General features: G+C 43.0%; 2 protein-coding genes across 2 annotated transcripts in view; one reads left to right on the forward strand and one right to left on the reverse strand.

Annotated features, from left to right (window-relative positions):
- The window catches only part of taf13 (TATA-box binding protein associated factor 13), a 329277-nt gene that overhangs the window by 143139 nt on the left and 159143 nt on the right, over positions 1–26995 (forward strand). The gene's annotated exons all lie outside the window — the stretch shown is intronic.
- Positions 1–26995, reverse strand: part of lama5 (laminin, alpha 5) — a gene marked incomplete at both ends in the record, with an annotated part of 134679 nt that overhangs the window by 4406 nt on the left and 103278 nt on the right. Inside the window, 37 exons of the mRNA XM_083920454.1 lie at positions 1686–1856; positions 1969–2099; positions 2365–2508; positions 4134–4266; positions 4979–5130; positions 5292–5426; positions 6475–6640; positions 6787–6920; positions 8216–8375; positions 8558–8697; positions 9055–9234; positions 9336–9478; positions 9575–9757; positions 9961–10074; positions 11036–11138; positions 11240–11369; positions 11738–11892; positions 11996–12112; positions 12193–12389; positions 12857–13030; positions 13235–13346; positions 13949–14059; positions 14183–14334; positions 14535–14675; positions 15778–15961; positions 16112–16212; positions 16355–16569; positions 17178–17258; positions 18259–18389; positions 18475–18588; positions 18687–18917; positions 21440–21523; positions 21615–21722; positions 23230–23391; positions 24448–24588; positions 25005–25149; positions 26746–26947. Of these exons, the coding sequence (XP_083776580.1) occupies positions 1686–1856; positions 1969–2099; positions 2365–2508; positions 4134–4266; positions 4979–5130; positions 5292–5426; positions 6475–6640; positions 6787–6920; positions 8216–8375; positions 8558–8697; positions 9055–9234; positions 9336–9478; positions 9575–9757; positions 9961–10074; positions 11036–11138; positions 11240–11369; positions 11738–11892; positions 11996–12112; positions 12193–12389; positions 12857–13030; positions 13235–13346; positions 13949–14059; positions 14183–14334; positions 14535–14675; positions 15778–15961; positions 16112–16212; positions 16355–16569; positions 17178–17258; positions 18259–18389; positions 18475–18588; positions 18687–18917; positions 21440–21523; positions 21615–21722; positions 23230–23391; positions 24448–24588; positions 25005–25149; positions 26746–26947 (5377 nt within the window). The remainder of the gene's footprint in view (positions 1–1685; positions 1857–1968; positions 2100–2364; positions 2509–4133; positions 4267–4978; positions 5131–5291; positions 5427–6474; positions 6641–6786; positions 6921–8215; positions 8376–8557; positions 8698–9054; positions 9235–9335; positions 9479–9574; positions 9758–9960; positions 10075–11035; positions 11139–11239; positions 11370–11737; positions 11893–11995; positions 12113–12192; positions 12390–12856; positions 13031–13234; positions 13347–13948; positions 14060–14182; positions 14335–14534; positions 14676–15777; positions 15962–16111; positions 16213–16354; positions 16570–17177; positions 17259–18258; positions 18390–18474; positions 18589–18686; positions 18918–21439; positions 21524–21614; positions 21723–23229; positions 23392–24447; positions 24589–25004; positions 25150–26745; positions 26948–26995) is intronic.

Here is a 26995-nt window from a genome sequence, read left to right on the forward strand (position 1 = left end):
GGGGCTGTCTTGGTTGACACGTCTCTTCAACATTGCATGGAAGTCTGGGACAGTGCCAAGGGAGTGGCAGACCGGGGTGGTGGTTCCTCTGTTTAAAAAGGGGGACCAGAGGGTGTGTGCCAATTACAGGGGAATCACACTACTCAGCCTCCCTGGTAAAGTCTACTCCAAGGTGCTGGAAAGGAGGGTTCGTCCTATAGTCAAACCTCAGATTGAAGAGGAACAATGCGGATTCCGTCCTGGACGTGGAACAACGGACCAGCTCTTCACTCTCGCAAGGATCCTGGAGGGGGCCTGGGAGTATGCCCATCCAGTCTACATGTGTTTTGTGGATCTGGAGAAGGCATATGACCGGGTCCCTCGGGAGATACTGTGGGAGGTGCTGCGGGAGTATGGGGTGAGGGGGTCACTTCTGTGGGACATCCAATCTCTGTACACCCAAAGCGAGTGCTTGGGCTGGCCACCGCCAGGGGTGCGCTTTGTCACCAATCCTATTCGTGATTTTCATGGACAGGATATCGAGGCGTAGGGGTTGCAGTTCGGTGGGCTGAGGATCTCGTCTCTGCTTTTTGCAGATGATGTGGTCCTGATGGCATCGTCGGTCAGTGACCTTCAGCACTCACTGGATCGGTTCGCAGCCGAGTGTGAAGCGGCTAAAGAAGAGGAAAAGAAGAGGCAACTCCGGGATGCTGGCCTTCGGGGCAGAGTGGCAAAGAAAAAGCCATATCTGAGACTGGCCAATAAAAGAAAAAGATTAATATGGGCAAAAGAACACAGACATTGGACAGAGGAAGATTGGAAAAAAGTGTTATGGATGGACGAATCGAAGTTTGAGGTGTTTGGATCACACAGAAGAACATTTGTGAGACACAGAACAACTGAAAAGATGCTGGAAGAGTGCCTGACGCCATCTGTCAAGCATGGTGAAGGTAACGTGATGGTCTGGGGTTGCTTTGGTGCTGGTAAGGTGGGAGATTTGTTCAGGGTTAAAGGGATTCTGAATAAGGAAGGCTATCACTCCATTTTGCAACGCCATGCCATACCCTGTGGACAGCGCTTGATTGGAGCCAATTTCATCCTACAACAGGACAATGACCCAAAGCACACCTCCAAGTTGTGCAAGAACTATTTAGAGAAGACGCAGGCAGCTGGTATTCTATCTGTAATGGAGTGGCCAGCGCAGTCACCAGATCTAAACCCCATTGAGCTGTTGTAGGAGCAGCTTGACCGTATGGTACGCAAGAAGTGCCCATCCAGCCAATCCAACTTGTGGGAGGGGCTTCTAGAAGCATGGGGTGAAATTTCTCCTGATTACCTCAACAAATTAACAGCTAGAATGCCCAAGGTCTGCAATGCTGTAATTGCTGCAAATAGGGGATTCTTTGACGAAAGCAAAGTTAGAAGGAAAATTTTTTTTATTTCAAATAAAAATCATTATTTCTAACCTTGTCAATGTCTTGACTATATTTTCTATTCATTTTACAATTCACGGTGGTAAATAAGTGTGACTTTTCATGGAAAACACAAAATTTTCTGGGTGACCCCAAACTTTTGAACGGTAGTGTATATGTAGATTTTATATCAGTAGTTTCAATGTAGGAATGCAGATAAAAAGTGTTGCATCGGAGTGAGTTCACCCTGTTTGACGACATATATATATCAGAGTTTTTCAGCTCTCTTCCCACCTCTTGATGAAAACATTGCTGATACATCCGGTGAGATTGGTAAGGCCTTGGTTGGGCGTTCCTCCCAGGAAGGTGGTTCCCTCCGCAGTGGTGGTCGCACTTCGCCCCCTGCTGTCCAGCCGGATGCCCTCCTTTGCTTTCTCCAGCATGTCGTCCATGTAAAGACGCATCCTGGAGGGGCCAGCGATCGCAGTTAGCTCACATTTTAGACAATGCATGCTGGTTCTTTACAGCAGGATTTGTAAAGTGTGTAAACTACTGTAGAACGGCAAAGTCGACCTACCCGTTGATGTTGTTGTAGATAGCGATGTAGTGGGTGTTGTCGTCGTTGTACGTCCTCTGCGTCTTTATCTCGCTGTTTCCGGCTCTCACCACGACGTGGCCCTCGTGCAAAAACACCTGGCACACTCCATCCTGTATACACACACACACACACACACACACACACACACACACACACACACACACACACACACACACACACACACACACACACACACACACACACACACACACACACACACACACACACACACACACACACACACACACACACACACACACACACACACACACAGCCATAGGTTAGGACACAACATGCATGAATACTTTAAAGACCAAGAGATGACAGCAGGACACAGGAGATCATCATGGAAGATATTTGTAAGGTTCGTCTGACCTTATCATGGTGGTAGAACATGAGTCCCTCCTTCTGCTCGGTCCTGAAGCTGAAGCTGGCGTAGAAGTTGTTCCTGAGGCTGGGAATGTTGGTCAGAGCCAAGTCCAGGTAGCTCTGACCTGAGAAATGAGCTTCACGAGCCACCTACATGAAAACACACACACACACACACACACACACACACACACACACACACACACACACACACACACATACACACACACACACACACACACACACACACACACACACACACACACACACACACACACACACACTGTATTATTGTATGTCTTTCTACACATCCGCACAAAGGCAGAATTAAATTAATACCAGCACTAGAGCTGCAAATAAAGATGATTTTCATTATTGGTTAATCTGTCAATCATTTTCTTAAATTAATTGATACGTTTTTTGGTTCATAAAATGCTGAAAAATGATGTGGATCATTGTTTCCCAAAGTTGTCAAAGATATTAACTTTACAGTCACAGAGGAGCAAAGAAACCAGAAAATATTAACATTTAAGAAGCTGAAATCAGAGAATTTTTACTTTTTTTCTTCAAAAATGACTCAGAACAAATGATCAAAATACTTGTCGTTTCATTTAATAGTCGACAACTAATCAATTCATTGACTAACCATTGCAGCTCTAATAGCACCTGTTCTGTTTTCAGTCATTAAACAACATTGGAAGGAACGAAGATTCACTTGTATGCAGATGATACGGTTTTCTACACCACTTGGTCCCTACCAATAGGGTTGCAAGGCCTACTTGATTTTAAGTGGTGTAAGACAACTGTTATTTTTTGAAAACATACACTCGGCCTACTGTATGTCTCAGCATTTCATTCATTTCTGTGAGAAAAACTTAATAAAACTGTTATTTTTAAGTTTTAAGATTATAATTTAAGATCTAAACAGGATAAGATCGCTCTTGAAAAAGAGATCCTAATCTCAATTGCACTGATTGATTATCTAAATGTGTTTTAAAATAATAAAAAAAAAATAGCTGAATGTGTTTTTTTTAAATCCTATTAATGTGTGTTATGTAAATATGATTGTTAAAGATATTAAAAACAAATACATAAGACTGAGAATTATGCCAAACATGACTAAACTCAAAAGTCATTCAAAACATTTTACACAAACTTTATTGTGTTTACTACGTGGGTTAATTGTGCAGTTTTTCTATACTGTTATTATGCATTGAATATAACATGAAATATCCGTAAAATATGTGATTGAGGCAGAGATCATCGGTAGAAAAGGCGTACCTGAAGGAAAAAACATTGGGTATGATTCAATGGCTCTGCAGTCACTCCTCTTTACCAAGCCCCCACCACATTGTTTTCCTGGTTGATCCAATCAGGAAGTGCCAAGGGCCTGTTTCAGGCCTGGGACAAAAAAACATTCTAGCCTGTATGTTTAGGTCATATCTCCATGACAACGCTGAGGGGGGTGAATTTTTTGTACCAGGTTAGTTTTTATTTTATTGGAGGTTAAAGTTGGCCGTGGCCTCTTGAGTGACAGCTGGCCTCTGGCCCTCACTTCTCCTCAGAGGTTAACGTCAGCCAGATGGACGTATCTCCCTCCCCCCAACGTCACATACATGCCCTTTTTTGGTAAGAGGAAACGAGGCGGAGTCAAAGTCTTACAAGATGGAGACTCCTGTAGGACGATTGGATCAAGTTGAGAGAACAGACTTTGACGAAGAAGCTGCGTCCATTTTTTATACACACAAGCTGAACAGTGACCTTCGTTTTCTTACCAGGAGGTCGCTGTCGCAGCCAAAACTGACTCCGGAGCTGGTCATCCTCTTCAGGTCGACATGAGAAGTTTGGGCCTTCACATTCCTGAAACAGCCCTTCAAAGAGCCCTGCTTAGGAAACAGAGGCTTCAACCTGAAAAGAGACAAGACACAGAGGGAAACAAATGTGAAAAGAATCCTAGATGAGATTACAGCACAGTGCGGTTAGGGGGGATTGAATCTCCCAATGACCTGCTGGGACCTGTAGTATTAAACCAAGTGGTGGTTTAATACTACAGGTCCCAGCAGGTAGTTAAATAGGATGTTCCCAAATTAACCAGGACGCAAATATTAAGAATTGCCACTCTAAGTCGTTAGCTGCACTCTTTACTTCTGAGAAAAAGTTCAAGAAGTAAGTTGATTTCAAAGATTTCTTTTCTATTTGATCTCAGAGTAAGTGTTTGTTTCACAGAACCATCTGAGAAACTAATAAGGGAAAGGGCAGGCGCTTTCAAAACAGACCTGGCAGGTGATTAGATGAACCACCTGCCAATCAAAATCTCGCCAAAGTCAATCACAAGAAGAGAGGAAACATTGTTTTCCTTCGAGAAAATTCTGCTGCTGTGCACGTTAAAGAACATGTAGGCCTAAAGCTGGAGGAAAGTATTTTTGTTTATGTGCTACCCCAACACACTGACAGTCTTATTTTATTTGGAGTACAATGTATGACCACCAGTAGCCTACCTTTCAAAAAATAAATAAATATGTGTTTATATAGCACAGATAATATTTGACCAGAATTTCTCCGTGATCTTTCAGGACATGGAGCGGCACCGATGTTTTCTAACAGAAACCCTGTTACTCACTTGGCAGGCATCTTGCGCTCTGGTACTCCTCCCAGGTAGTATTTGTCACCGAATTGGGGGATGCCCTCTGTGAACTGGTGGCTGAAGAGGGTGAAACGGTTGTTCCTCACCACAACGCGCTTCTGGGCTGAACGCAGGATGATGATCTCCAGCTACACAGTCAAAAGCAGAATGTCCACACATGAGCACAGAACAGAGACAAAATGGGAATAAACAGCATCCATTCTCCTTCCTTCAACAGGTACACTATACATAGAAAGTTAATACACACAGGAAGGACAAAGACACAGGCAAAGAGACACGGCAGACTTACAGCTTTGGGGTCAGCGTTGCTGATCTTCAGGAAATTGGACGAAGGATCTTTGGGTTCGAGCTCCACCAGATCCCCACTGAAGTCATAGAAAACCTTCAGTCTGCCCTGAAGCACGGCCAGGCACAGGAAGTGATTCTGTTGGAGAGAGGGAAATGGAGAAAAGACAGAGAAAACACATTAACCATACAGCCACTACAGTAACAATCATATCCCGATCAATACCTGAGTTTTTAGCTGATACTAATGATTCGTACAGATCCACTGAATCTATGTTTTAAAGAACCGTGAGCCCGAATCCAAACTTTAAACCTGTCAGTGAACTCTGGGGGAGAAACTATAAAATTGAGTTTTTTTTAATTCTCTTTTTATTTGGACTATAATTAAATATTCATCAAACATTATATCCTCCCATTTTTCCCCTGTTTTTTTTATGTATGAATTTTTTTAAATTAAGTGGTAAATAGATTTAAAAAATCTAATATGAGGACTGATCGAGATACTATCACTCTCCATATTTAACCTCACATACTGTACACACACACACACACACACACACACACACACACACACACACACACACACACACACACACACACACACACACTAACACACACACACAGTCTCTACACACATTTTTTTAATCTACTCTGAATGTACCTCATAATGATATTTTTCAATTTTTTTTTATAATACCCTTCAACCATCAACATGGGAGTGGAAAAAAAAAATTAATCTATGTAAATATCCGTCCACACGTTTTCATTTATTTAAATTAAAAGGTGGGAAGAAAAACTGTATTTCAAAACAAGATAAGCCGGTAAATTAAAAACACACTCACGTAGCGAGCGTGTCCAACCTATTCCTCACCCTGGACACTACTTTTTAAGTTTATTTCTATCAGAGGATAAAGTGTCAAGTTAAAAATTACAAATGTTGAAAAATATAATGAATGATTCCAGAATGAATGAAAACCTAAAAAATGAAGCCAGAGTGAATGAATGTACAGTGAATGTTGTAAACACCGTATTAGGGAATAAATTATGAATGTAACGTAAAATAGGAATCGGATGTTAGAATGAGTAATTAAATAGATGAATGAAAGCTAATACTGTTACAAGATGTTGGGAATGTTGCAATGCATCGAGAATGAAAGAATGAGTGAATGAACGAGTGCAGTCTTTACCTTCTCCTCCAGCAGCAGCAGTATCCCGTTGTGTGACAGCAGTTTGACCTCCTGTTCTAAGCGCTGTATTTGAGTCGCTTCATCGGGGAAGGTGATCTCAGCAAAGCCGGTACCATCGAAGTATGCCGCATCATTCACCCAGGCCTGGGTCAGCACTGGCTTGGACCTATTTTAAAACAAAAAACAAAAAACGTTTTTAATACAATTATGAATCACACAGAAGAAGAAGAAAAATTGGTAGGTACAAGAGTAAGTTTAATCAAGAGGAAATAAAAGATAAAGTCTAAATGAAACAACACTGCATCCACTGACCTCACACAAGGTTTCTCATCTGTGGTGTTGAGTTGGAAGATGTTTTCAAAGTTATACAGACTGAGCACTTCCTCGTTGAGCGTATCTAGCTCGATGCAACCCTTAAAGTTCGGCAGAGCGAGCGGGGAAGGAGGCTAAAAAAAAAAAAAAAAAAAAGGAGAATAAAGACAAGCATGATACTGAATCTTTTGAATCTGTTTTTAAAAGATAGTGCTTTTCCTGCTTTCCCACTGTTACTGTATGAATGTATCTGGTTTCATATTTTCATCTACACATAACTGTACAACAAAGGCAAGTGCTAATTTACGGTTTGTCATGCTTCCACCGAGCCCCCGCCACAGTTATTTTCTGGTTGATCTAATACGGAATTAGCACACATTTAAGTTCTCAGAGTGTCCACTAGAGGCAGGTTTCATAATAGAGCAGTTTCTCATTGACCCCCATGTTAAACTGGCTGTTTTCATTAATTTTTTCATTCATCGTCAACCGCTTATCCCGGGGTCGGGGTCGCGGGGGTGCTGGAGCCGATCCCAGCTGACATCGGGCGTGAGGCGGGGTCCACCCTGGACAGAACGCCAGTCTATCACAGGGCACATAGAGACGAACAGAGACACACAACCATTCACACCTACGGGCAATTTTAAACTCATCAATTAACCTAACACATGCACGTCTTTGGACTGTGGGAGGAAACCGGAGTACCCAGAGAAAACCCACGCAGACATGGGGAGGACATGCAAACTCCGCACAGAAAGGCCGAGGTCGGGATGCGAACCTGTGACCTTCTTGCTGTGAGGCGACAGTGCTAACCACTACACCACCGTGTAGCCCCCAGGCTGTTTTCACAGGATCATTACACCTGTTTAGGGTCTCGTACAAAAAAAACATTCTAGTCTGTATGTTTAGGTCATACACACATATTTTTGTACCCGGTTAGTTTTTAATTTATTGGAGGTTAAAGTTTATGAATAATTAGGGGCGTGGCCTCTTGAGTGACAGCTACCCTCTGGCCCTCACTTCTCCTCAGAGGTAAACGTCAGCCAGATGGACGTATCTGCCTACCCCCAACGTCACATTCATGCCCTTTTTTGGTCAGAGGAAATGAGGCGGACAAGATGGAGACTCCTGTAGACGAGGACGATTGGATCAAGTTGAGAGAATGTACCTCGACGGGTATGCTACGTCCATTTTTTTTATACAGTCTTAGCTTACAGCATGTTTGTAACCCAGTTGATAATTTTACAGATATATGATTACATAATGCAGACAAAGGTTAACATGAGTTGATTTGCCATAACTACTATGCATTATATATATTTGAGATTGAAGAGAAACAACATTTAGCTTCAACAAAGTTTATGTTCTGATGTTTATGAATTGTTTTTTACTCCTGTTTCTTTTTTCTTCACGCGGCCTTCCATGTACTCACTTTGAAAGTACTCGGGTACCCTCCAACGTAGAAGACGGTGTCGTCGGTCAAGAGGTTGAGCAGCCCCTGATCTCCTCCGGCCTCCACGTTGGCTTTGGTGACTGCCTGATGCCCCTCAGTGGCTTCTGAAGACATGGACATCTGACCGTACTGGAGGATCCTGCATTCAACCAGACAGACGAATAGATGTACAAACAGAATAAGGACGGGGTAACACCAACAAAAATGAGCACACCCTTTGACAGCTGATATTTTTTTGTCATTATTTGAAACTCCTCTCAAGAACAAAACAATCATGTGATCATGTTTATACATATTTTACAGTGTGTGTGTGTGTGTTACCTCTCCAGCACAACATTGTTGAAGTTTCCATTAGACTTGACGTCTTCAGACATCAGCACCTCAGCAGTTTCTCCTCCAATGTTGAAGTACCAGCGCAGTCTCTTCCCCACCAACGCCATGCCCAGGAACTCCTTACTGGACTACAAATACCAGATGGATAGCAATGAACTACCAAACCCCATATTGTCCTTACAAAAATCTCCTTACTGGACTACAAATATACTGAAGAAGTAATGTTCCTTGTCAAGGAACTCCCTACTGGACTACAGATACAGATATAGATAGTAATGAACTACAAAAACTCATACAAGCCATGCCAATGATCTTCATACTGGACTACAAATACCCGATATATAGTAGCATACTGTCCCAGAAACACAGAAAAAAGTATAAACCCAGGAACATCATCAAATACTGAGAAAAAAAAAGTGAATACAAAAAATAAAAAAATAATAACAACACAAAATGAGCTTCTATGTTGCCGTGGGGATGCTTACATCCTTGTTGCCGAGGTAGAAGACGAACTGCTGGTCGCTGTTGTCCTGCCGCCTGTTTCTCGCCGCCTCTGGCAGAGTGATGTAGAACTTCAGGGAGGTGTAGGCGGCCAGGTCGGCCAGGTTACGCGGAGTACGGACCTGAACGCTGGACGACCCGTTGAACTTCATCGACACGCTCACCTGGAGGGAGGAAAAAGGAGGAGTAAAGAAACAGTTCAGACTGCTGGAAGAACAGATGATGGTTTTATACGTGCAGTATGTGTTTGTGTGCGTGTGTGTACCTTGCTGGCGGCATTGCGCGCCTGCTGTATGAGCTGCCGGATGCGGCTGATGTTCTCAGAGATGTTCGGCATCTGTGCGGAGTGATTCTGCAGTTTATCCAGCTTCTTCATGAGCAGAGGAATGGTCTCACCCAGAACGTGCACTACAGGTAGAGTTAGAGTTACAGTAAGAGTCTAAATAAATAAAATAAAAGATAATAAAAGATATTCACAACAAGCGTGCATCAACAAGCTCCTACCAGTCTTGTTGGCCTGCATTAGGGCGTTATTGATGTCATCGTTGGTGGTGTTGGCGTCTCCGTAGGTCTGCTGCCATTGGTCCAGCTGCTCTTTAATGGGACGCAGAGCATCGTTGACCTGCGTGGCTGTGGTGTTCGCCACATCCGCCGCTTGCTTTGCCTCATTGATCTCCTGACTCACATCTGTTCATCACAGAGGAAAAAAAAAGATTTAAAAAAATAACAGTAGCCATAACTTCTAAACTTAACAGGAGCTTTTTTTCCAAGTCGTTTCCATCTTTTTTTAAATAAAAAGATAACTGAGAAAATATATTTTTTGGTCACTTTTAAGTTTCTTAGATTTAAATTCACAAATATAATTTGCTGTGTGTGTTGAATGTGCGTACTTGTGGTGGAGTTGAGGTTGTTCTTGACTATCTCCAGCTCCTTCATCACGTCCACCTGTTTGGTTTTGGCGTCGTCCAGACGCCTCTGAGCGTCGTCCAGCTGTGGCTTCAGGTCTGTGCAGCAGGCAAAAAGAACACTTAAACTATTAACACATCAAAAGTCAGCAAGATTTACTTGATTTCATGACATCCCTTAAAATAAATCACTTAAATCAGAGGTCCTCCAGGCCCACCCCTGACTTAAATTAATATATTGATGTAAAGATGTGTGTTTCACCACTGTGTGCACAAGATTGCTGGGTTAATACTGTATATAATAACTATAATAATGAATACTATTTTTATCAAAGATAGTGTGACTCGTTGCTGCTCATGGAGGAATTGTTGGGTCTCTATAAATCATGAAAAAGTCATAGTGACTGGTCTTTACCAACTCTATACCCTCACCAGCCACTTTATAAGGTGCACCTGTCCAACTGCTTGATAACGCACATTTCTAATCAGCCAATCACAAGGCAGCGACCACATGCATTCAGGCATGTAGACATGGTGAAGAGGATGTGCTGCAGTTTAAAGCAGCATCAGAACGGGGAAGAAAGGTGGTTGAAGTGACTTTGAACGTGGCGTGGTTGTTGGTGCCAGAAGGGCTGCTCTGAGGATTTCACAAACTGCTGATCCACAGGGATTTTCACACAGAACCATCTCTAGGGTTTACAGAGAATGGTCCCAAAAAGAGAATATATCCAATGAGCGTCAGTTCTGTGGGCGCAAATGCCTTGTTTATGTCAAAGGGCCAGAGGAGAATGGGCAGACTGGTTGGAGGTGATAGAAAGGCAACAGTAACTCAAATATCCACTGGTTCCAACAGAGGAATGCAGGAGAGCATCTGTGAACACACAACACCACCGACTTTCTACAGAGAGGGAACAGCAGCAGACGACCACACTGACGCTTTATTAAGCAGCAGGTGCGCCTAATAAAGTGGCCACTGAGTGTATGTAAAGTGTCTTGAGATAACTTTTGTGTGATTTGGCATCATGAATAAAATTGAATTGAATTAAATTGAATTGTTTACCGTTGTTGAGTTCATGGTTAAGCCTGTCGACTTCGTCCTTCAGCTCCACGCTGTGGTTCCTCAGAGAATCAGCGATCTGACCGAGGTCCTGGTCCTTTATGTTCTAAACACGCAGCAATATTACAAACCAGTTAGTGTGAGGAGTTTTAATTTGTGCATGCACGTGTGCTCACACAGGCAGAAGAATAAGCCTGCGTCGTGTACCTCCATGGTGTCGTTAGCTGCCTTGTCGGCCATCTTGGCGGCCTCCTCTGCCTCATTGATGCTGTTGATGATCTTGTTGTAGGCTTGTGTCACGTCCACAAATCCCCCCCTCTTGGTTTCTGCAACCAAACTGCAGACAAACAGATACAGGATTATCAATATCTTGTGGTATTATTTTCCTTGTGAGTTTTGTCAGCACAGTATGGAGCCATAGAGTGCAGCGTAAAAAAGAACAAATCTGTAAAAGAATGAGAAAATATACATGAAAAAATAAAAAGGAGTTAAGAAATGAATAAATAAATATGTTATAGAACAATTATAATCATTTAAATTTTCACATCTGTGTGTTCATTGTGAATTTATGTTCATTTATTTTTGTATATATTTAATTTATATATTTAAATAATAATTATTGTAAATATATATTTTTTTTATCATGATTTATTGGTTTTTGCATATCAATTGCGATATTTTTACGGCGGCTAACTCGTCCCGTACCTGGACAGGTTCATGGCCAAAGCGTTGAGCAGCTCGGCGTGTTTCTCCGCTTCCTCTACCAGCGGGATTTTGGAGTCGGCCCACGCAGAGTCCTTCACTTTCTTGTCCAACGGTGTCCTGGCGCCATCCAGCTGGGCCGCCAAGCGCTCGTACTCCTGAGGAAGACGTTTGAAGTGTTAAAGAGACACAAACTGACCAACGTGTGTGTGTGTGTGTGTGCGTGCGTGTGTTTGTGTGCGTGCGTGCGTGTGGTCTGACCTCTTTAGAGTCGTGCAGCATGGACACCACGTCATTGACCTGCACAATATCATCTTCAGCCATGTTGAGCAGGTCGTTCACCTCCTTCTGCTTGGACAGCAGGTCTTCTATCCTCCTCTGAGAGAGAGACAGAGAGAGTCAGTATCACTCCTCCCTGCTCCTTCCTTACTGTTGTTGTTGTTGGTTTCCCAGTTTACCTGGTTGTCCTCCAGAGTTTTCTCATTCACGTTGTTGATCTCTGCGGCTCTGGCAGTGTTGTTCACAGCCTCGTTCAGGGCATCCCGGAGATCCATCATGTCAGAGTGGAAGCGGGACAGGCGGTCCCTGATGGCCTTGGCCAAGTCGCTGTTTTCTCCCTGACGACTCGCCAACTCCTTGTTGACGCGATCAAACACTTGCAGAGAACACAGAGACGGAGTTTGACCACCCAACGTTCTGACTCACACAGTGTGAGTGTTGTGAAACGTTACAGCAGTGTGAGGGCCCGTCCACACCAATGCGGGTATTTTTGAAACTGCGTGTTGCCCTGCACAGTTTGGCCTTTCATCCACACCCTCTCATCCAGGGTGAACTTTTTGGAAAAGTCCGGTCACGTGTGGACAGGAAAACTGAGGTTGTTTGACGTCACACTGTGCGACGGTAAACAGTTAGTTGAGACTTGCGGAGCACTTTAGACGGAACCAGCTGACAGAGGCGGATTTTACTGTTTCATTTTGACGGAGATATTTTTTAATTACACCGTTGGTGTGGACGGGAATTTTCTTCTAACCGGGGACCATAAAAGTTGGGTTTCAAAAATACCCGTGTTTGTGTGGACGCGGCCTAAATAAAGATTTGTTTGATCTGAGTGAGTGAACTTACATTTCTGCGCCTCGGCCTGCTCTTTGTCGGCCACTTTCTTCTGTCCCACACAGCTCCTGTCCCTCATCTCCCTCAGCATGGCCTGCACCTCCCTCATCTTCCTCTCCCTATCCTCGTCGTCCCGATCAGCCTCCGTGTTATTCTGAGAGGACCGGTTCGCCATCACCAAGATGTCTGTGGAAAAGCATCACAAATTTTTTTTAAATATCAATCAGTCAAATGGTTTGTGGTGTTTGTGGGCGGATGAGATGACAGCTCCTTCCTCTGAAGTGATAAGAACTTGTGTGCTGGTTCATCTTTGGGGGAAATGTTGGTATCTGAAATCAGAAAATGTACTTTTTGGTTCCTCACAACTGCATGATTAAGCCTCTGTCCTACCGTTTAAATCCATGGTGATGTTGTTGATGAAGGACAGCAGGTCTTGCGCCCTCTGGTATGTGTCGCTGGTGCTGTTCTTCAGATCACCAACCCTGTCGGTCATCCCCGTCACCTGAAAACACCACGACATAACGCTCTACATGAGTCCTACAACATAAACGCACACATGTTCACGATGCGCTGTGGAAGGAGGAATTGGTTTGAGCTTTAACATTTGTGATGAAAAGTGATGTCAGTGTAATATTCACATTCATGACGAAAACAACAGTTTGAAAAAACATATAAATATGCAAATTAAAATGAAATTTGTTTTCTGTGTGGGGACTCGCTGCTGCAGGGTGTTATTTTCAGCAGTATTAGTGGTTAAAAAAGACGTTTGAATGCCTTCACCGTACTGACCCGAGCTAATCACTGTTAGCCACGTCCAGCTGTTAGCGACTCTCCTGGATTTCTCCGTTAATAGTTGTTACACAAAAACAATTGTCTCAATGGATTATTTAATTAAGTGTATTTGCCGAAAAAGACCCTGGGATGATTTTACACCGGAATTTCACCTTAATGGCACAAATAAAACGCCAAACAATAAAATCTTGAGGAGAATTTTGTCACAATATAATTATTTAAAAGGGGACAAAAACTATAATACAGTGCAGCATTCATGAGCATTCATGAGTGTGTGTGTGTGTGTATGTGTGTGTGTGGGTGAGACCTCACCTTGCCCTGTAGTTCATCGATGTCATCATTGATATTCAGGATCTCAGCATCCAGCATGTCGGCTCGACTCCTGCTGTCATCCAGCGTGCTGTTGTAGTTCTCTATGGCTCGCTAGAATCACATTAGTATATATGTGATATGACACCAACAGTGCAGCACTCTTACAGCCTGTGTGTATGTGTGTGTGTGTGTGTGTGTGTGTGTGTGTGTGTGTGTGTGTGTGTGTGCACTCACAGCGATGTCCTCCACAGACTTGTTGAGGTTGTGCAGCTGAGCCCAGGCCATGGAGCTGGCGTTGAGACTGCTCAGCTGACCGGCTGCAGAGTGGAGGTTGTCGTTCATCTTTTCCAGATCCTCCAGCAGGACGATGACGCAACTGTCACACACTGCGAGGAATAACAACACACAAACACACACACACACACACACACACACACACACACACACACACACACACACACACACACACACACACACACACAGTTAGTTTCACTTCAGGGTATTGTAGGACACTAACAAATGTTCTCTGGTATCTTAAATTCATCACATAAATGTATCGTTTGCCGTCACCTTATATGTGACTTACATTCACAGTGCATGCCCTGTTGGTGGTCCACAGGTACGTTGTATTTGTGCGAGCAGATGTCGCACTGTTTCCCTGTCATCCCGTCAGGACAGCGGCACTCTCCTGAGCGGGGGTCACAGCGTCCCCCTCTACAGCTGCACTCTGGAGGGAGGGAGGTGTTGAACAGAGCAGGAGGGTTGGATTTGATTAGAAACGTTTTGCATCCACACTGTGATTAAATAAAAGTAGCTCCTGCAAGTCTACACCAAAAGCTACAGTCGGATATCACAACTATACAAGGGAATGTTATGGAGCCGGGGCAAGGGATTACATTTACAGGAAAAAACTCGGGTAGAAAATTAGAGTTGTTTTTATATACATTGCTGAGATTTTTCTTGTGAAGTTATGACTTAATAATCTCAGAGAATTTTATTTTTTCCCCCTTTAAATATGTGTAAATGTGTTTTTCTTTCAATTTTGCAACTTCAAAGAAAGAAAAAGAAAGTTTTTTTCTTGTAAATTTGTGATTTAAAATGGATTATTTTCTGAAAGTTATGACTTTATTATCTCAAAGAGTTTTCAAGTTATTTTCCTGTAAATTTGTGAGTTTTTTCTCATTCGTTTGTGACAAAAGTTTGTTCTTATTTATTCGCATCTGAAATCTAAAAGAAAACTCACGTTTTATTTCTCATACATTTGTTACATAAATCTCAGAGATTTTCTCAGTTTTTCTTGAGAAGTTGTGACTTTATAATCTCAGAGAATATTAAAGTTTCTTTTTTCTGTATATTTGTGAGTTTTTCTTAAAAATTGGGACTTAAATCTCAGAGAATGTCACAGAAATGTCTTTTTCTTGTGAAGTTGACTTTCTCATCTAAAATGGCCCCATTATGATATTAAACTATGACTTTTCATGATACATCTACTAATAATATTGATACTGCCAGCTACTAAATCTACTATTTATATAACTGCTGTTCATACTGCTGTTTCTAACATAACTGCTACTTTCACAGCTCTAATCCAGTTTTCAACTTCTTTCTGTCGAGCTGTAAATGTTCATACTGTCCAGCTGCAGACTAAATCAACAGATAACAGTAACAAAATTTGAAAATATTTAAAGAAACCAGAATAACCTGAGTATGAAGTTTTACATAGAGAATACTACAACAACAACGTGGTACAGAGGCCACTTCCCATAATGAAAGTATGCAGAGTCAATAAGTGCTGTTGTATACAGGCGGTACGTCCCACGTGCACTCACTCTTGCACCCGTTGGATCCGTAGTCCCAGAATCCAGGAGCGCACTGTTTGCAGTTGGGCCCGTTGACTCCGGGCTGACAGGCGCACTGACCGCTCTCGGGGTCACACGGCTGGACGAGAGCCGCCGAGGCGTTGCAGTCGCACTGACGACAGCCGGAGCACGAGTCGAAGCCAAACGAGCCGTCCTGACAGGAAAAACGGATAGAAGTGGAGAGTCACTCGCGTTACATCCCACTTCTTTCACAAGGGAAAGGTTCATTGAGGAGTTTTAACTAGATCCATAAACAATATTAGATATAGATGTATAATAATGTATACTTTAGAAAAGCTCTTACCTCACAGCGGTCACAGCGCGGCCCGGTGACTCCAGCTCTACAGCGACACTGTCCAGTGTGAGTGTCACAGGACTCGGTGCCACATGGCGAGCAGTTACATTCTGGATTAAAGAAAACACACAAATCTTTTTAATTTGCTGATACAACTTTAATAAGCGCGTCCTAATTCCTGGTTTCTTACTACAAATTCAACAGCCTAACACACCCCTGCCATAAACTTTGGTCAAACAAAGTTGAACTCACTGGTGCAGTTTTTGGCGTCGATGGCGTCTCCGTAATGACCAGGAGCGCAGATGTCACAGTGAGGTCCGGCTGTGTTGTGCATGCAGCTGAGGCACTCGCCGGTCAGTGGGTGACAGTCTGTGAACAGCATGTTGGGGTCTGTGTTGCCGTGGCAATGGCACAGCTGGCACCTGCTGCCCAGCACCATGGGGTTCCCGTAGTGACCGGGGGCGCACCTGTGTTGAGAGGCCCGTTTTTAATGACATGTATCTGCAGCAAATGGTGTTCATGTCGGTTTTCATTCATCTTCCTTTAAGGGATAGTTTGGATAGTTAAAGTGTGGTTGTATGAGGTACTCTTCCATAGTCAGTGTGTCATTTTCAGTGGATGGCAGTCAGCCCGCCGCTGACAGCGACGTCCAACGGAGAACTGAAGCCGTTTTATCCATCTATGATCTCATCAAAACCACCAGACTCCATTGACAAAAACAGTAATTTTACCAGCAACTCCTGCGCTTTGGGAGGTAAAATTAAGTTTTTGTCAATGGAGTCTGGTGGTTTTTAAAAGAGCATAGACAAAAGCTTCAGTCAAAGAAATCAGGAACCTCATATAACCCCACTTTCTTTTTTAGTTTTATTTTATTTTTTTGTCAATTTTTTAAGCCTTCTATCATATAGGACAGACAGGAAATGGGAGGAGAGAGAGAGGGGGAGGAGCCTTGAGGACCTTCAGCCTCTTTACATGGGGCACTCAGCCCCCGACCGCCCCCAGAAAATCCCCCAAATATTGTTCTTGCTTATGTACTGTTAAAAAAAGAAAGGTATTAAACTTGGTAGGTTTTTACCTTTCACAGTGTGGTCCAGCGTAACCCGGCATACACAGACATTGCATCCTGTCTGTTTTCTGCACGCAGCCTTCTGCAAAGCTACACACACAGACAAAGACAAGGCGTTATTATAACAATATATGATGACATGAGAAAAGAGGAAAGTAATCATATCAAAGTAATCAAGTAATCGTATATGAGAGATGGACAAAGCTACTGTGACATCACCATTAGTTTGTGCAAAACTGTTTTGAAGTCAGGAGATTGTCGTGTCTAGACTTCAATGCCTTCTCATGAGACTTTTGCTAATCGTGGCTTACCATCTAGACACCACCCGCGGCTTTTCGGCTGTCGCCATCTTGTATGTGCCAAAATTGCCTGTTTCACTTAAGTTAGAAGCTAATGCTAGCTAGCTAACGTTGGCTTTGTTGCATAATGTACTAAATGAACATCATGCTGTATTTAAGAAAACTTGAAACTAGAGATTGAGACATGAACTCATTAAGAAAATGTTTACTGAGGGAATAAATCAAGAGGGAAGTTTAGGCTCATTTTCTCATTGACTTCTATACAATCACACTTCTTTATGGAGCCAGAGGAGTCTCCTCCTGCTGGACATTAGAGAGAATGCAGCTTTAAGTGGAGTCTCCTCCTGCTGGACATTAGAGAGAATGCAGCTTTAAGTGGAGTCTCCTCCTGCTGGACATTAGAGAGTTTGCAGCTTTAAGTGGAGTCTCCTCCTGCTGGACATTAGAAATAATGCAGCTTTAAGTGGAGTCTCCTCCTGCTGGACATTAGAGAGAATGCAGCTTTAAGTGGAGTCTCCTCCTGCTGGACATTAGAAATAATGCAGCTTTAAGTGGAGTCACCTCCTGCTGGACATTAGAGAGAATGCAGCTTTAAGTGGAGTCACCTCCTGCTGGACATTAGAGAAAATGCAGCTTTAAGTGGAGTCTCCTCCTGCTGGACATTAGAGAGAATGCAGCTTTCAAACACTTCAGCATGGACTTGACTTTCAGAAGCTACGTCCATCTTTATTATACAGTTTGTATACATTATAAAGTAAAAAGAGTGGAGAAAGTGAGTAAAATGTCCTGACTTGTTGGATGGGACCCTCAGTGGGCAGGGACAACTGGAGCACGACACCGCCTGTCCATCAAGAGTGTTGTTGCCAAGGAAACCCCCCTGGCAATTCTCACAGTGGTCCCCGGCTGTGTTGTGCTGACAGTCCTGAAAGACGGAGACAAGACAGATAATGAGTAAAACAATGCTGAAGAAAGACGTCAAGAAGGAACAGAAAGGTTTGTGTCCTCACCAGACAGATTCCAGATCCGTCCAGACAGCGGTCAGAGTGCCCGTTACAGCTACAGGGAACGCATTTCCCCAGGAACAGGCCGATAGTGTCTCTGTAGTAACCTGGAGCACATTTCTATGGAGAGGAGAGGAGAGAATCATTTAAAGATCTTCACACAGATACGCTCACTCACAATAAAAAAAAACAAAAAAACAACCTCTGTGCTCCCTTACCTGACACGAGTCTCCCAGGTAATTGGCTGGACACATGCAGATCTCCACGTTGTTGGCGTGACGACCAACGGGCAGGGCCTCTGCGGCCTCCAGCACGGCACCCCGTAGAGACACGGAGTGGGCCGACTGGGAGTGCAGTGCCCGGATCTGCAGAGAGTCCAGACCGACCAGTACCATCATCAGCTCCTCCCGAGACACGGAGTTACCGGTCTGAGCGTGACGGAAACTTCCCTGAGAGGAGAGAAAGGAGGGAGAGGGACAAAGATGAGGCCCCACAGGCATAGGGCAACGTTACACAAGTAAGTGGACAGCCACAGCTTCTGGACAGCGAATGACAAAGACAATAAGGAGGAGAATGATAAGTAAATAAATATGCAAGTATGCGCTTCATTTAAATAGTGTTTTATTCCAGATGTTGTTGTTGATAACTACACAATGATGTTAACTGCACCTGCAAAAACACTGTCTGTGTTACCTACACCTAAAGGCCAAATTTATGTTACATTAAGAGGAAAAACTGACGTAAACTGCAGTCCATTTCAAGTCACTCGTGATTGCACTGATAATGGAAATTCACTGTTTTTACTCATTTGTACTAATGTGTATATTATTCCACCGATGAGAGGAAAAAAAGCAGAATTCACTTATTTTGTCTCTTGCATGTGTAGGACGTATTGTTATACTGATGAGAGAAGATAAAAATGAGAGCCTGTTAACTCACTTATGAAGTAAGTTAAAGTTATGTTTTTAAGTAAACATAAAAACAAGTTTGTATTGATTTTAGTTGTGGTGACTGTTGGTGACACAGAAGTGCTCTAATGACTTTTCTCAGGAACGCGGAACGCAGCAAGTTACTTTTTAACGGCAGTGATCTTGTTATGTAACTTTGTAAATTCTAAGAAAGAAAGGTCTAAAGTCATCCAACACCTTCAATCACTGTCCCTGAAAACCTCAAATAAAGCCAGAAATCTTGGGGTTATTATGGATTCTGATTTACATTTCGACAGTCACATCAAATCAGTAACAAAATCGGCCTACTATCACCTTAAAAATGTAACAAGACTTAGAGGGCTCATGTCAGCTCAAGACTTAGAAACACTTGTCCATGCCTTTATAACCAGTAGGCTCGACTACTGTAACGGTCTCCTTGCAGGTCTTCCCAAAAAAACTGTCGGGCAGCTACAGCTCGTTCAGAACGCTGCTGCTAGAGTTCAACAAAGACCAGAAAATGTGAGCACATTACACCAATTCTTAAATCATTACACTGGCTTCCTGTACGTCAGAGAATTGATTTCAAAATCCTCCTGCTCACATATAAATCACTTCATGGTCTAGGGCCGAGGTATATCACTGATATGCTCCCACTACATAAGCCTTCTAGATCACTAAGATCCTCTGTGGTTCGCAGAGTAAACTCAAATCAAGGGAAAGCATCTTTCAGTCATTATGCAACAAACAGCTGGAATAAACTTCCTGAAGATGTGAGACTTTCACCCACTCTGACCACTTTTAAAACTAGACTGAACACTTTTATGTTCACCTTAGCTTTCTGCTAAACCTTCGCACTTTTAACGTCCGCACTGTTTTGATTATTGTCTGTGTTTTTATTCTCTTTGTCTTCCTGTAATGCATTTGAATTCATGACATGTTGTGCTGTGAAGCACTTTGAGTCTGCCTTGTGTATGAAAAGTGCTATACAAATAAAGCTGCCTTGCCTTGCCTTGCCTAATAATAGACAAACAGATTCATCAAAGAGCTTTTTTTAATCATGCCTATGAGGAGTTATTCACTCTGCAGCAGTGCACCGCCTGTGAACTCCAGCTGATGCTAGATGTCATTAACTGCTCAATTTAATCCGACAGGATATGTGACACAGGAATATCTGACGGCATATTAGGGCCACGTATGGAATCAAAAAAGTTGACGGACCTGGGAGATGGGGCTAATAAATCGAGAAAAAAGTTGCAGATTAATGAAAAAAATATATATATAGTGTCTTGTTTTACATTCCTTGTTGTAACTAAATTGCTTCTAAAAATACTGTGTTTTAAAGTTTGGAAAAAATGACAAGGTCTGATGACATCATGTATAATATTGCAATGTAAAACAAAACACTATATTTCTGCAACTTTTTTCTTGAAATACAACCCACTCGGACGCCCCCCCCCCCCCTTATTTATTTGTCATATTTGGCACTAATACGCTGTCATAGGGATAAGACAATTGAGACAGCAAACATTTTAACTATAAGTTGATTAAACTTTAACGACTTTTTCGTCAACTAAAACTATGAAGACTAAAAATGACTAAAATGTGATAAACTAATAAGCATTTTTATTAAGCACTAAATATAAAGCAGCTGCTAAAATGTGCCGTGATAGTAACATCGTTCACTATCCCAGAGGAGGAATGAATGAGGAGTTCACAGGACTACATAACGTCAACTGTACTATATTCATTTATAGTGCATATGAGCAGCACTGGATGCAAGCGGGAGACGTAATGTTTCAATCACCTGAGGTCACTAAACTAAATCTCTGTTTGCATCTCAGGGAAAAAAGAGACTTGCCTCTGGTAATAACTAAAACGTCTGACAACTATATTTTGGAAACAAGTCAAATCTGACATGCTGCTGCCTGTCTGTGTGTCTGTGTGTGTGTGTGTGTGTGTGTGTGTGTGTGTGTTGTGCACATAAATCTCCTCTCTCTTGTGCAGCTTTAATGACCCATGACGGCGTGTGAGAGCGACTTTACCTCGACCATGTGGACTATTCCCAGGTGAGGCTCCTCAGGTGACGAGTACTCTCTCTCCATGAACACCAGGGTCATCTGGTTACCCTGCAGGAGGAACAGATAGGCTGTTTGTATATGTTTGCGTGAAGAAGGTAACGGTGATATTCATGTGTGTGTTTAAGTTTATGTTTTGCACCTTGAGAATGATGTCGGGCCTGGATGCTTCTGCAGGCAGAGACAGCACGTCGCCCCTCATAGTCTGAGTGTGGAGACGATACCTCAGATAACCTCCGTAGGATGAGACCTGGGGAAACAGGGGTGGATGGAAGTTTTAGGAAATATTCAGATTTTAAAAAAAAATCAAACCTGAAGGAAGTAAAGACGACGAGAGACTTACTGACTAACAAAGACAGGAAAGGGCAGACAGAGCTTTAATCTCATGCTATTGCATCTTAATCCAGACAACAATGGATTACATTCAGACGGTTGAACAGAAACAAGATCCAAGGCCTGTGAAAGACAGAACGCCTTTGCTCCCATGGTAACAATGCAGGTTTTGGCAAAGCTGACATCTGAAGCCGGTTTATGTGGGCGTAACAGGACTCAGTCTGGGATTTAATCGAACCATCGGCCCGCACACACCGATGCCGGTGGAATCAAACGATTCAAATGTCTAGACGAAGCACTGATCTGTATCTGAACACCTCACTCTGAGCCTCTGGATCATCATGTGGGATCATTCTGTGTGTACACTGTAGGCGTGTGTGTCGTGAGCTAACCCCAGGCTGTGTCTCTCATGTCTTAAGTGATATCACACCAGAGGTAGTGATGTTGTATCGGTTTCCTTTCATTTGTGCCGGCATGTTTTTATGACAGTTACGCATTTGAAAACAATGATGTAGAAGTCATGCATCAACATGAAGGAGTGATGGGGCAGAGGAAGAAACGGTTCCAAAGTCTCGCTTCATTAGCAGCTTGTACTGTCTGTAAAATGATCATCTTAATAAAGGAGAAAGGTTTGGAGCCAAGAAATTAGCTTAGCATAAAGACTGGAAACAGAGGGAAACAGCTGGCCTGGTTTTGTCTAAAGTGAGCAAACCCTGCAGCACCTCTAAGGCTCCGTTCACACTGCAGGTCTTCATGCACAATTCCCATTTATTGTTCAAGTCCCATTCTTTGTCTGTCTGTTCACATTACGTTTTTAAATGTGTCAGATTGCTGTGTGAACAGCTCACGCTCCTGAAGTGACCCACATGCACAGTTGATCATTGATGACATCACACCACAACGGTGTTTACGGAAGAGAACATAGAAACGGTATTGTAGGACTTTATGGCTAACCCTTCCCTCTCCCTCCATTGGCCGCCTGCTTCACTGCTGTCCTCCATGTTTGTTTAGATTCTGTTCCTGGCTCCCGTCTGTGGCACACTTTTTTTTTTCAATCAACTTTATTTATCATTCATTTATAAAACAGTGCAGCACGGATCAGAATGAGGTCAAAGTCCCATTAAATGTGACCTGGCTGTTCAGATTGTGGTCGCACTCAAAAGAATCTGATACGTATCTGATTCAGTAGCACAATTAAAAGTGAACTAATTCTGATTATATATGATAGATATTAACATGACCTGGTTAAGGTACCTCTGGACCTTTTTAATTAGCTTTTTTAAATTTCCCCTGTCTTAAGTTGGATGATGTGTGCCTCTATGTGTTTTTCCCGTACGTGTTAAATGTACTGCATCAAACTCTACCTCCTGGTACTGAGTAACTTGAACTTAAGGGGTGGATAAAGCATTCTGAATGAACTCCACCTTGTCTCCCAGGTAAGTCTTGGGTGCGTGCCAGTGGAGGTCCTGGTAGACGTCGGGTACGTCGCTGAGGTCGGCCTCCACGAGGTCCTGACCTGGATACACTGAGACCGGTACTTCCTGTCTGTCGGCTCCCAGCAACACCCAGCCCTCCATGTTCATCACCTTCAGGAGAAAAACCATTAAAGACAATGAGAGGAACTGTCCTTCAACACTTTCATTCAACAAAATGTTTGTTTCTGCGATACCTGGTGGTCGGAAACATTTTAACATGACCAATAATAGAGAATAAGAACAGCTCCAAAGCAAAACAACAGAATAATGATCACCTATTTTGATAGTTGTTTCATTTTTTCCCTGTTTTTCCCTGTTTTATATCAATGTTAATGTAATATTTTCACCTTGGGCTCTGGGAAAATCACATTTCTGCCGTTTTATAGAAAAAACTACTAACTGATTAATTGGGAACATCATCTGCGTCCGCTAATAGAATAGCATCAATGGCTGCAATTGATTACTAGAAGCGGATGATTATAACGAACAAATGATTTTTCATTTTTGCATTTATGACATAGAGTTAAGTAAAGAAACAGACAAATTCTCTATTTACAAGTTATACAATACACGATATAAATACAGTAAGTTATAAAATACAAAATAATACAATACTACTATACATGATAATACAGTACTGTATATAAAATATTAATAAACTATAATAAGGCTAAAGAGCCTAAAACAGTATTATGCTGTTTACTTTTCAGTGCATTTCTAAATGTGTCAACAGGCCTGAAAAAAAATGGCATCAATGCCAAACTTAAGAACAGACGTATTCATAAACCATACCATAGTATGAAAATACCCCAAATGTTCACTGTAGGCGAACTACATGATTACTTTAAACAAATTATTGAAACATCATTTTAAAGGAATGATTCTGTCCCAAGCTTTTTGATCCAAGCAATTTATTATATTATTGATTTGGTTGTATTTTTAAGGGGCTGTGTACAGTTTAAAACATAAACATCACCATTTGATGCACAGTACCACATTGTAACTGTAGTCCTTTATAATCTCTAATGTGTGGAGTTAAAATCAAGTTTTTCTCCGTTACCTGCATAATGACCAAAATTAACATCTTATGGCTTTTCATGACATCCTGCTGCAGCAAGCTCAGCATAAAGGTGACACTGTGAAGTTTAAAGTGACGAACACGAGTACCTCGGTGCGTCTCTTCTCGGAGCTGCGACAGCGGTCAGTGGCTCCGAAGCAGAAGCAGCTGGTGCAGCCTTTGGGGTTGGTCGGGTCCAGGTGGAACGTGCCCACTCTGCACTGATCGCACCGGGAACCCTGAACATTCTCCTGCAGGTGGAGGAGAAACACGCAGTTTAGAACACACGTCCTGTGTGTGTGTGTGTGTGTGTGTGTGTGTGTGTGTGCGTGTGTGTATGTGCGTGTGTGTGTGTGTGTGTGTGTGCGTGAGTGTGTGTGCGTGTGTGTGCGTGAGTGTGTGTGCGTGAGTGTGTGTGCGTGTGTGTGTGCATGTGTGTGTGTGCGTGTGTGTGTGCATGAGTGTGTGTGCGTGAGTGTGTGTGCGTGTGTGTGTGCATGTGTGTGTGTGTGTGTGCGTGAGTGTGTGTGCGTGAGTGTGTGTGTGTGCATGTGTGTGTGTGCGTGTGTGTGTGCATGAGTGTGTGTGTGCGTGTGTGTGCGTGTGAGTGTTTGTGTGTGTGCGTGTGCATGTGCGTGTGCGTGTGTGTGTGTCAGTGTTACCCCACCTTGCAGAGACACTGTCCCGTGAAGGACTGACACACTTCCTCTTCAGTTCCTGCCTCGTTGCAGTCACAAGGCCTGCAGTTGGGGTAACCATAGAAACCGGGAGAGCAGCGGTCACACTGACGGCCGACGACATTGTTCTTACACCTGAGAAAAAGAATTAAAAATGGTTTTAATGAATGTTTGAGTAAAGTAATGTAAATCTATTTCTCCGTCTCTAAATTTTGACGTTTGATCTTCTTTTAGTTTGATGCTCTGAAGTAATATTCCACTCCTGCAGGAGAGGAGATGTTTATTGGTCCAAATTCTCCTTCACAAATCACTGGTTATCGTAATCATGTTGGCTTGTTAGGATACACTGGCAGACGCCTTTAGGCAGGGAAACATTTTTAGCTTTGCATCCTTGTCTTGTCCGGACAAGGCTGACACATTCCACCGTGTGTCTGGAAGATAAGTGATTTAAGATATCATGAATTCCTCAGAGGGAAGCAGTGACAGAAGTGCTGACAGCAAAAACAGACAGAAGCCGGGTTTCCATCCAAATGAATCTGAACATTCAAACCTAATAAAATGAGAAAATTGGCAAAAGAAAGAGCCAATTACTCTTATAAATTGTGTAATGACTGTTTCCATTCTCTACCCTTATACATTTATTAGGAGCCGGTCCATTAAGAAGAGCGGTGCGTGGCCCCAACTCTCCAGTCAGAAAGTCATTAAACCATTGCAGAAGAAGAGGGTGATCATGATGATGTCATTAAGAGAGCGCCAATCCAAACGGTGAAAAACTATCTAGAAAAACTTGATAGAAATATGACATTTCAGTTGTTTTCTTCCCCCTTTGCCCCTGTGCGAATATTGTTCTGTGGCTTTGGCGGCAAATGTTTCCATTTTGGCTTTTATCGATCCACCAGCTTATCCATCACTGGAGGAAGCCATGGAAAAGAGATAGAAAACCCACACAGGAAGGATGAAATCACAAAAGACCTCTCCGTCCGTCCCTGCGAGTCCAGACTAAAGGAGAAACGTTTCTCTGTTTTAGGGGCTCAGAAGTGCCGCAGTGGTGTGGAGGTGAGGTGTAAACGTAGCAAAAGGATATGTGTTCTTAATGAAAACATAGCAGTGGGGATAAAGACTCAGTGTCGTACCCTCACAGTGATGGAAGCAGCAGTGAGATCTAGTAAAAGGAGAATAAGGATGGAGTTTTCCCAGCAGAGAGTAACAGAACATTCGTCGCAGTTGTGAACATAAATGCTGACTGTCTAGTGACAAATGGGGTCCATCATCCTGATATAGAGACTGAAGGGGGAATAACAGAGGCAGGCGGGCGGATAAGGACGAGGACAGACAGACCCGAGGAGAGCCAGAGAGCAAAGTTTTAAAACCTGCAGCTTCCACAGAACACAAGACCAGAGTTGGCAAGTTCAGCTGGCCAACACACAGACTTCAACCCAGTGAGAGAGTCAGAGCCAAGATCCTGTCAGGAGCTACAGCGGGACAGAAATTAACGCCTTTTTAAGGCATTTCCAAACAGAGGCTTGACATTTGAGTGTTAAACTTGCTGAAGCCCAAATCTCTCACAGAGTGGAGAAGTGCTGAAGAAAATCAGAGGAAATGAGGAGAAAGTTGCTCCGGATAACGGACCCAAAACTAACTCGATCTGCCAAAAACAATGTTCCAGAGGCAAATATGATAAAAATATCAGCAATAATCAATCACTGTTTCATCTGTCCCGTCTTGTTGTACCTGCACTGCCCGCTGAGCGTGTCACAGTTCACGTCGGGGGACAGGACACCAGGCCGGGAGCAGTTGCAGACCTCACACCCGACCACCGGATGACAGCCGAATGTCTGGGGCTCGCACACGGTGCATTCTGGGAGCACAGTCCTCGGAGGGCAGATACAGTCGCCCGTCACTGGCTCACATAACCTCGTACCGCAGTTACAGGCTGCAGGAGGGAAGACGAGGAGGGAGAGTTAGTCACAGGAAGATAAAA

Source organism: Echiichthys vipera (genome assembly GCF_963691815.1).
Source record: "Echiichthys vipera genome assembly, chromosome: 9".
NCBI classification, from domain to species: Eukaryota; Metazoa; Chordata; class Actinopteri; order Perciformes; family Trachinidae; genus Echiichthys; species Echiichthys vipera.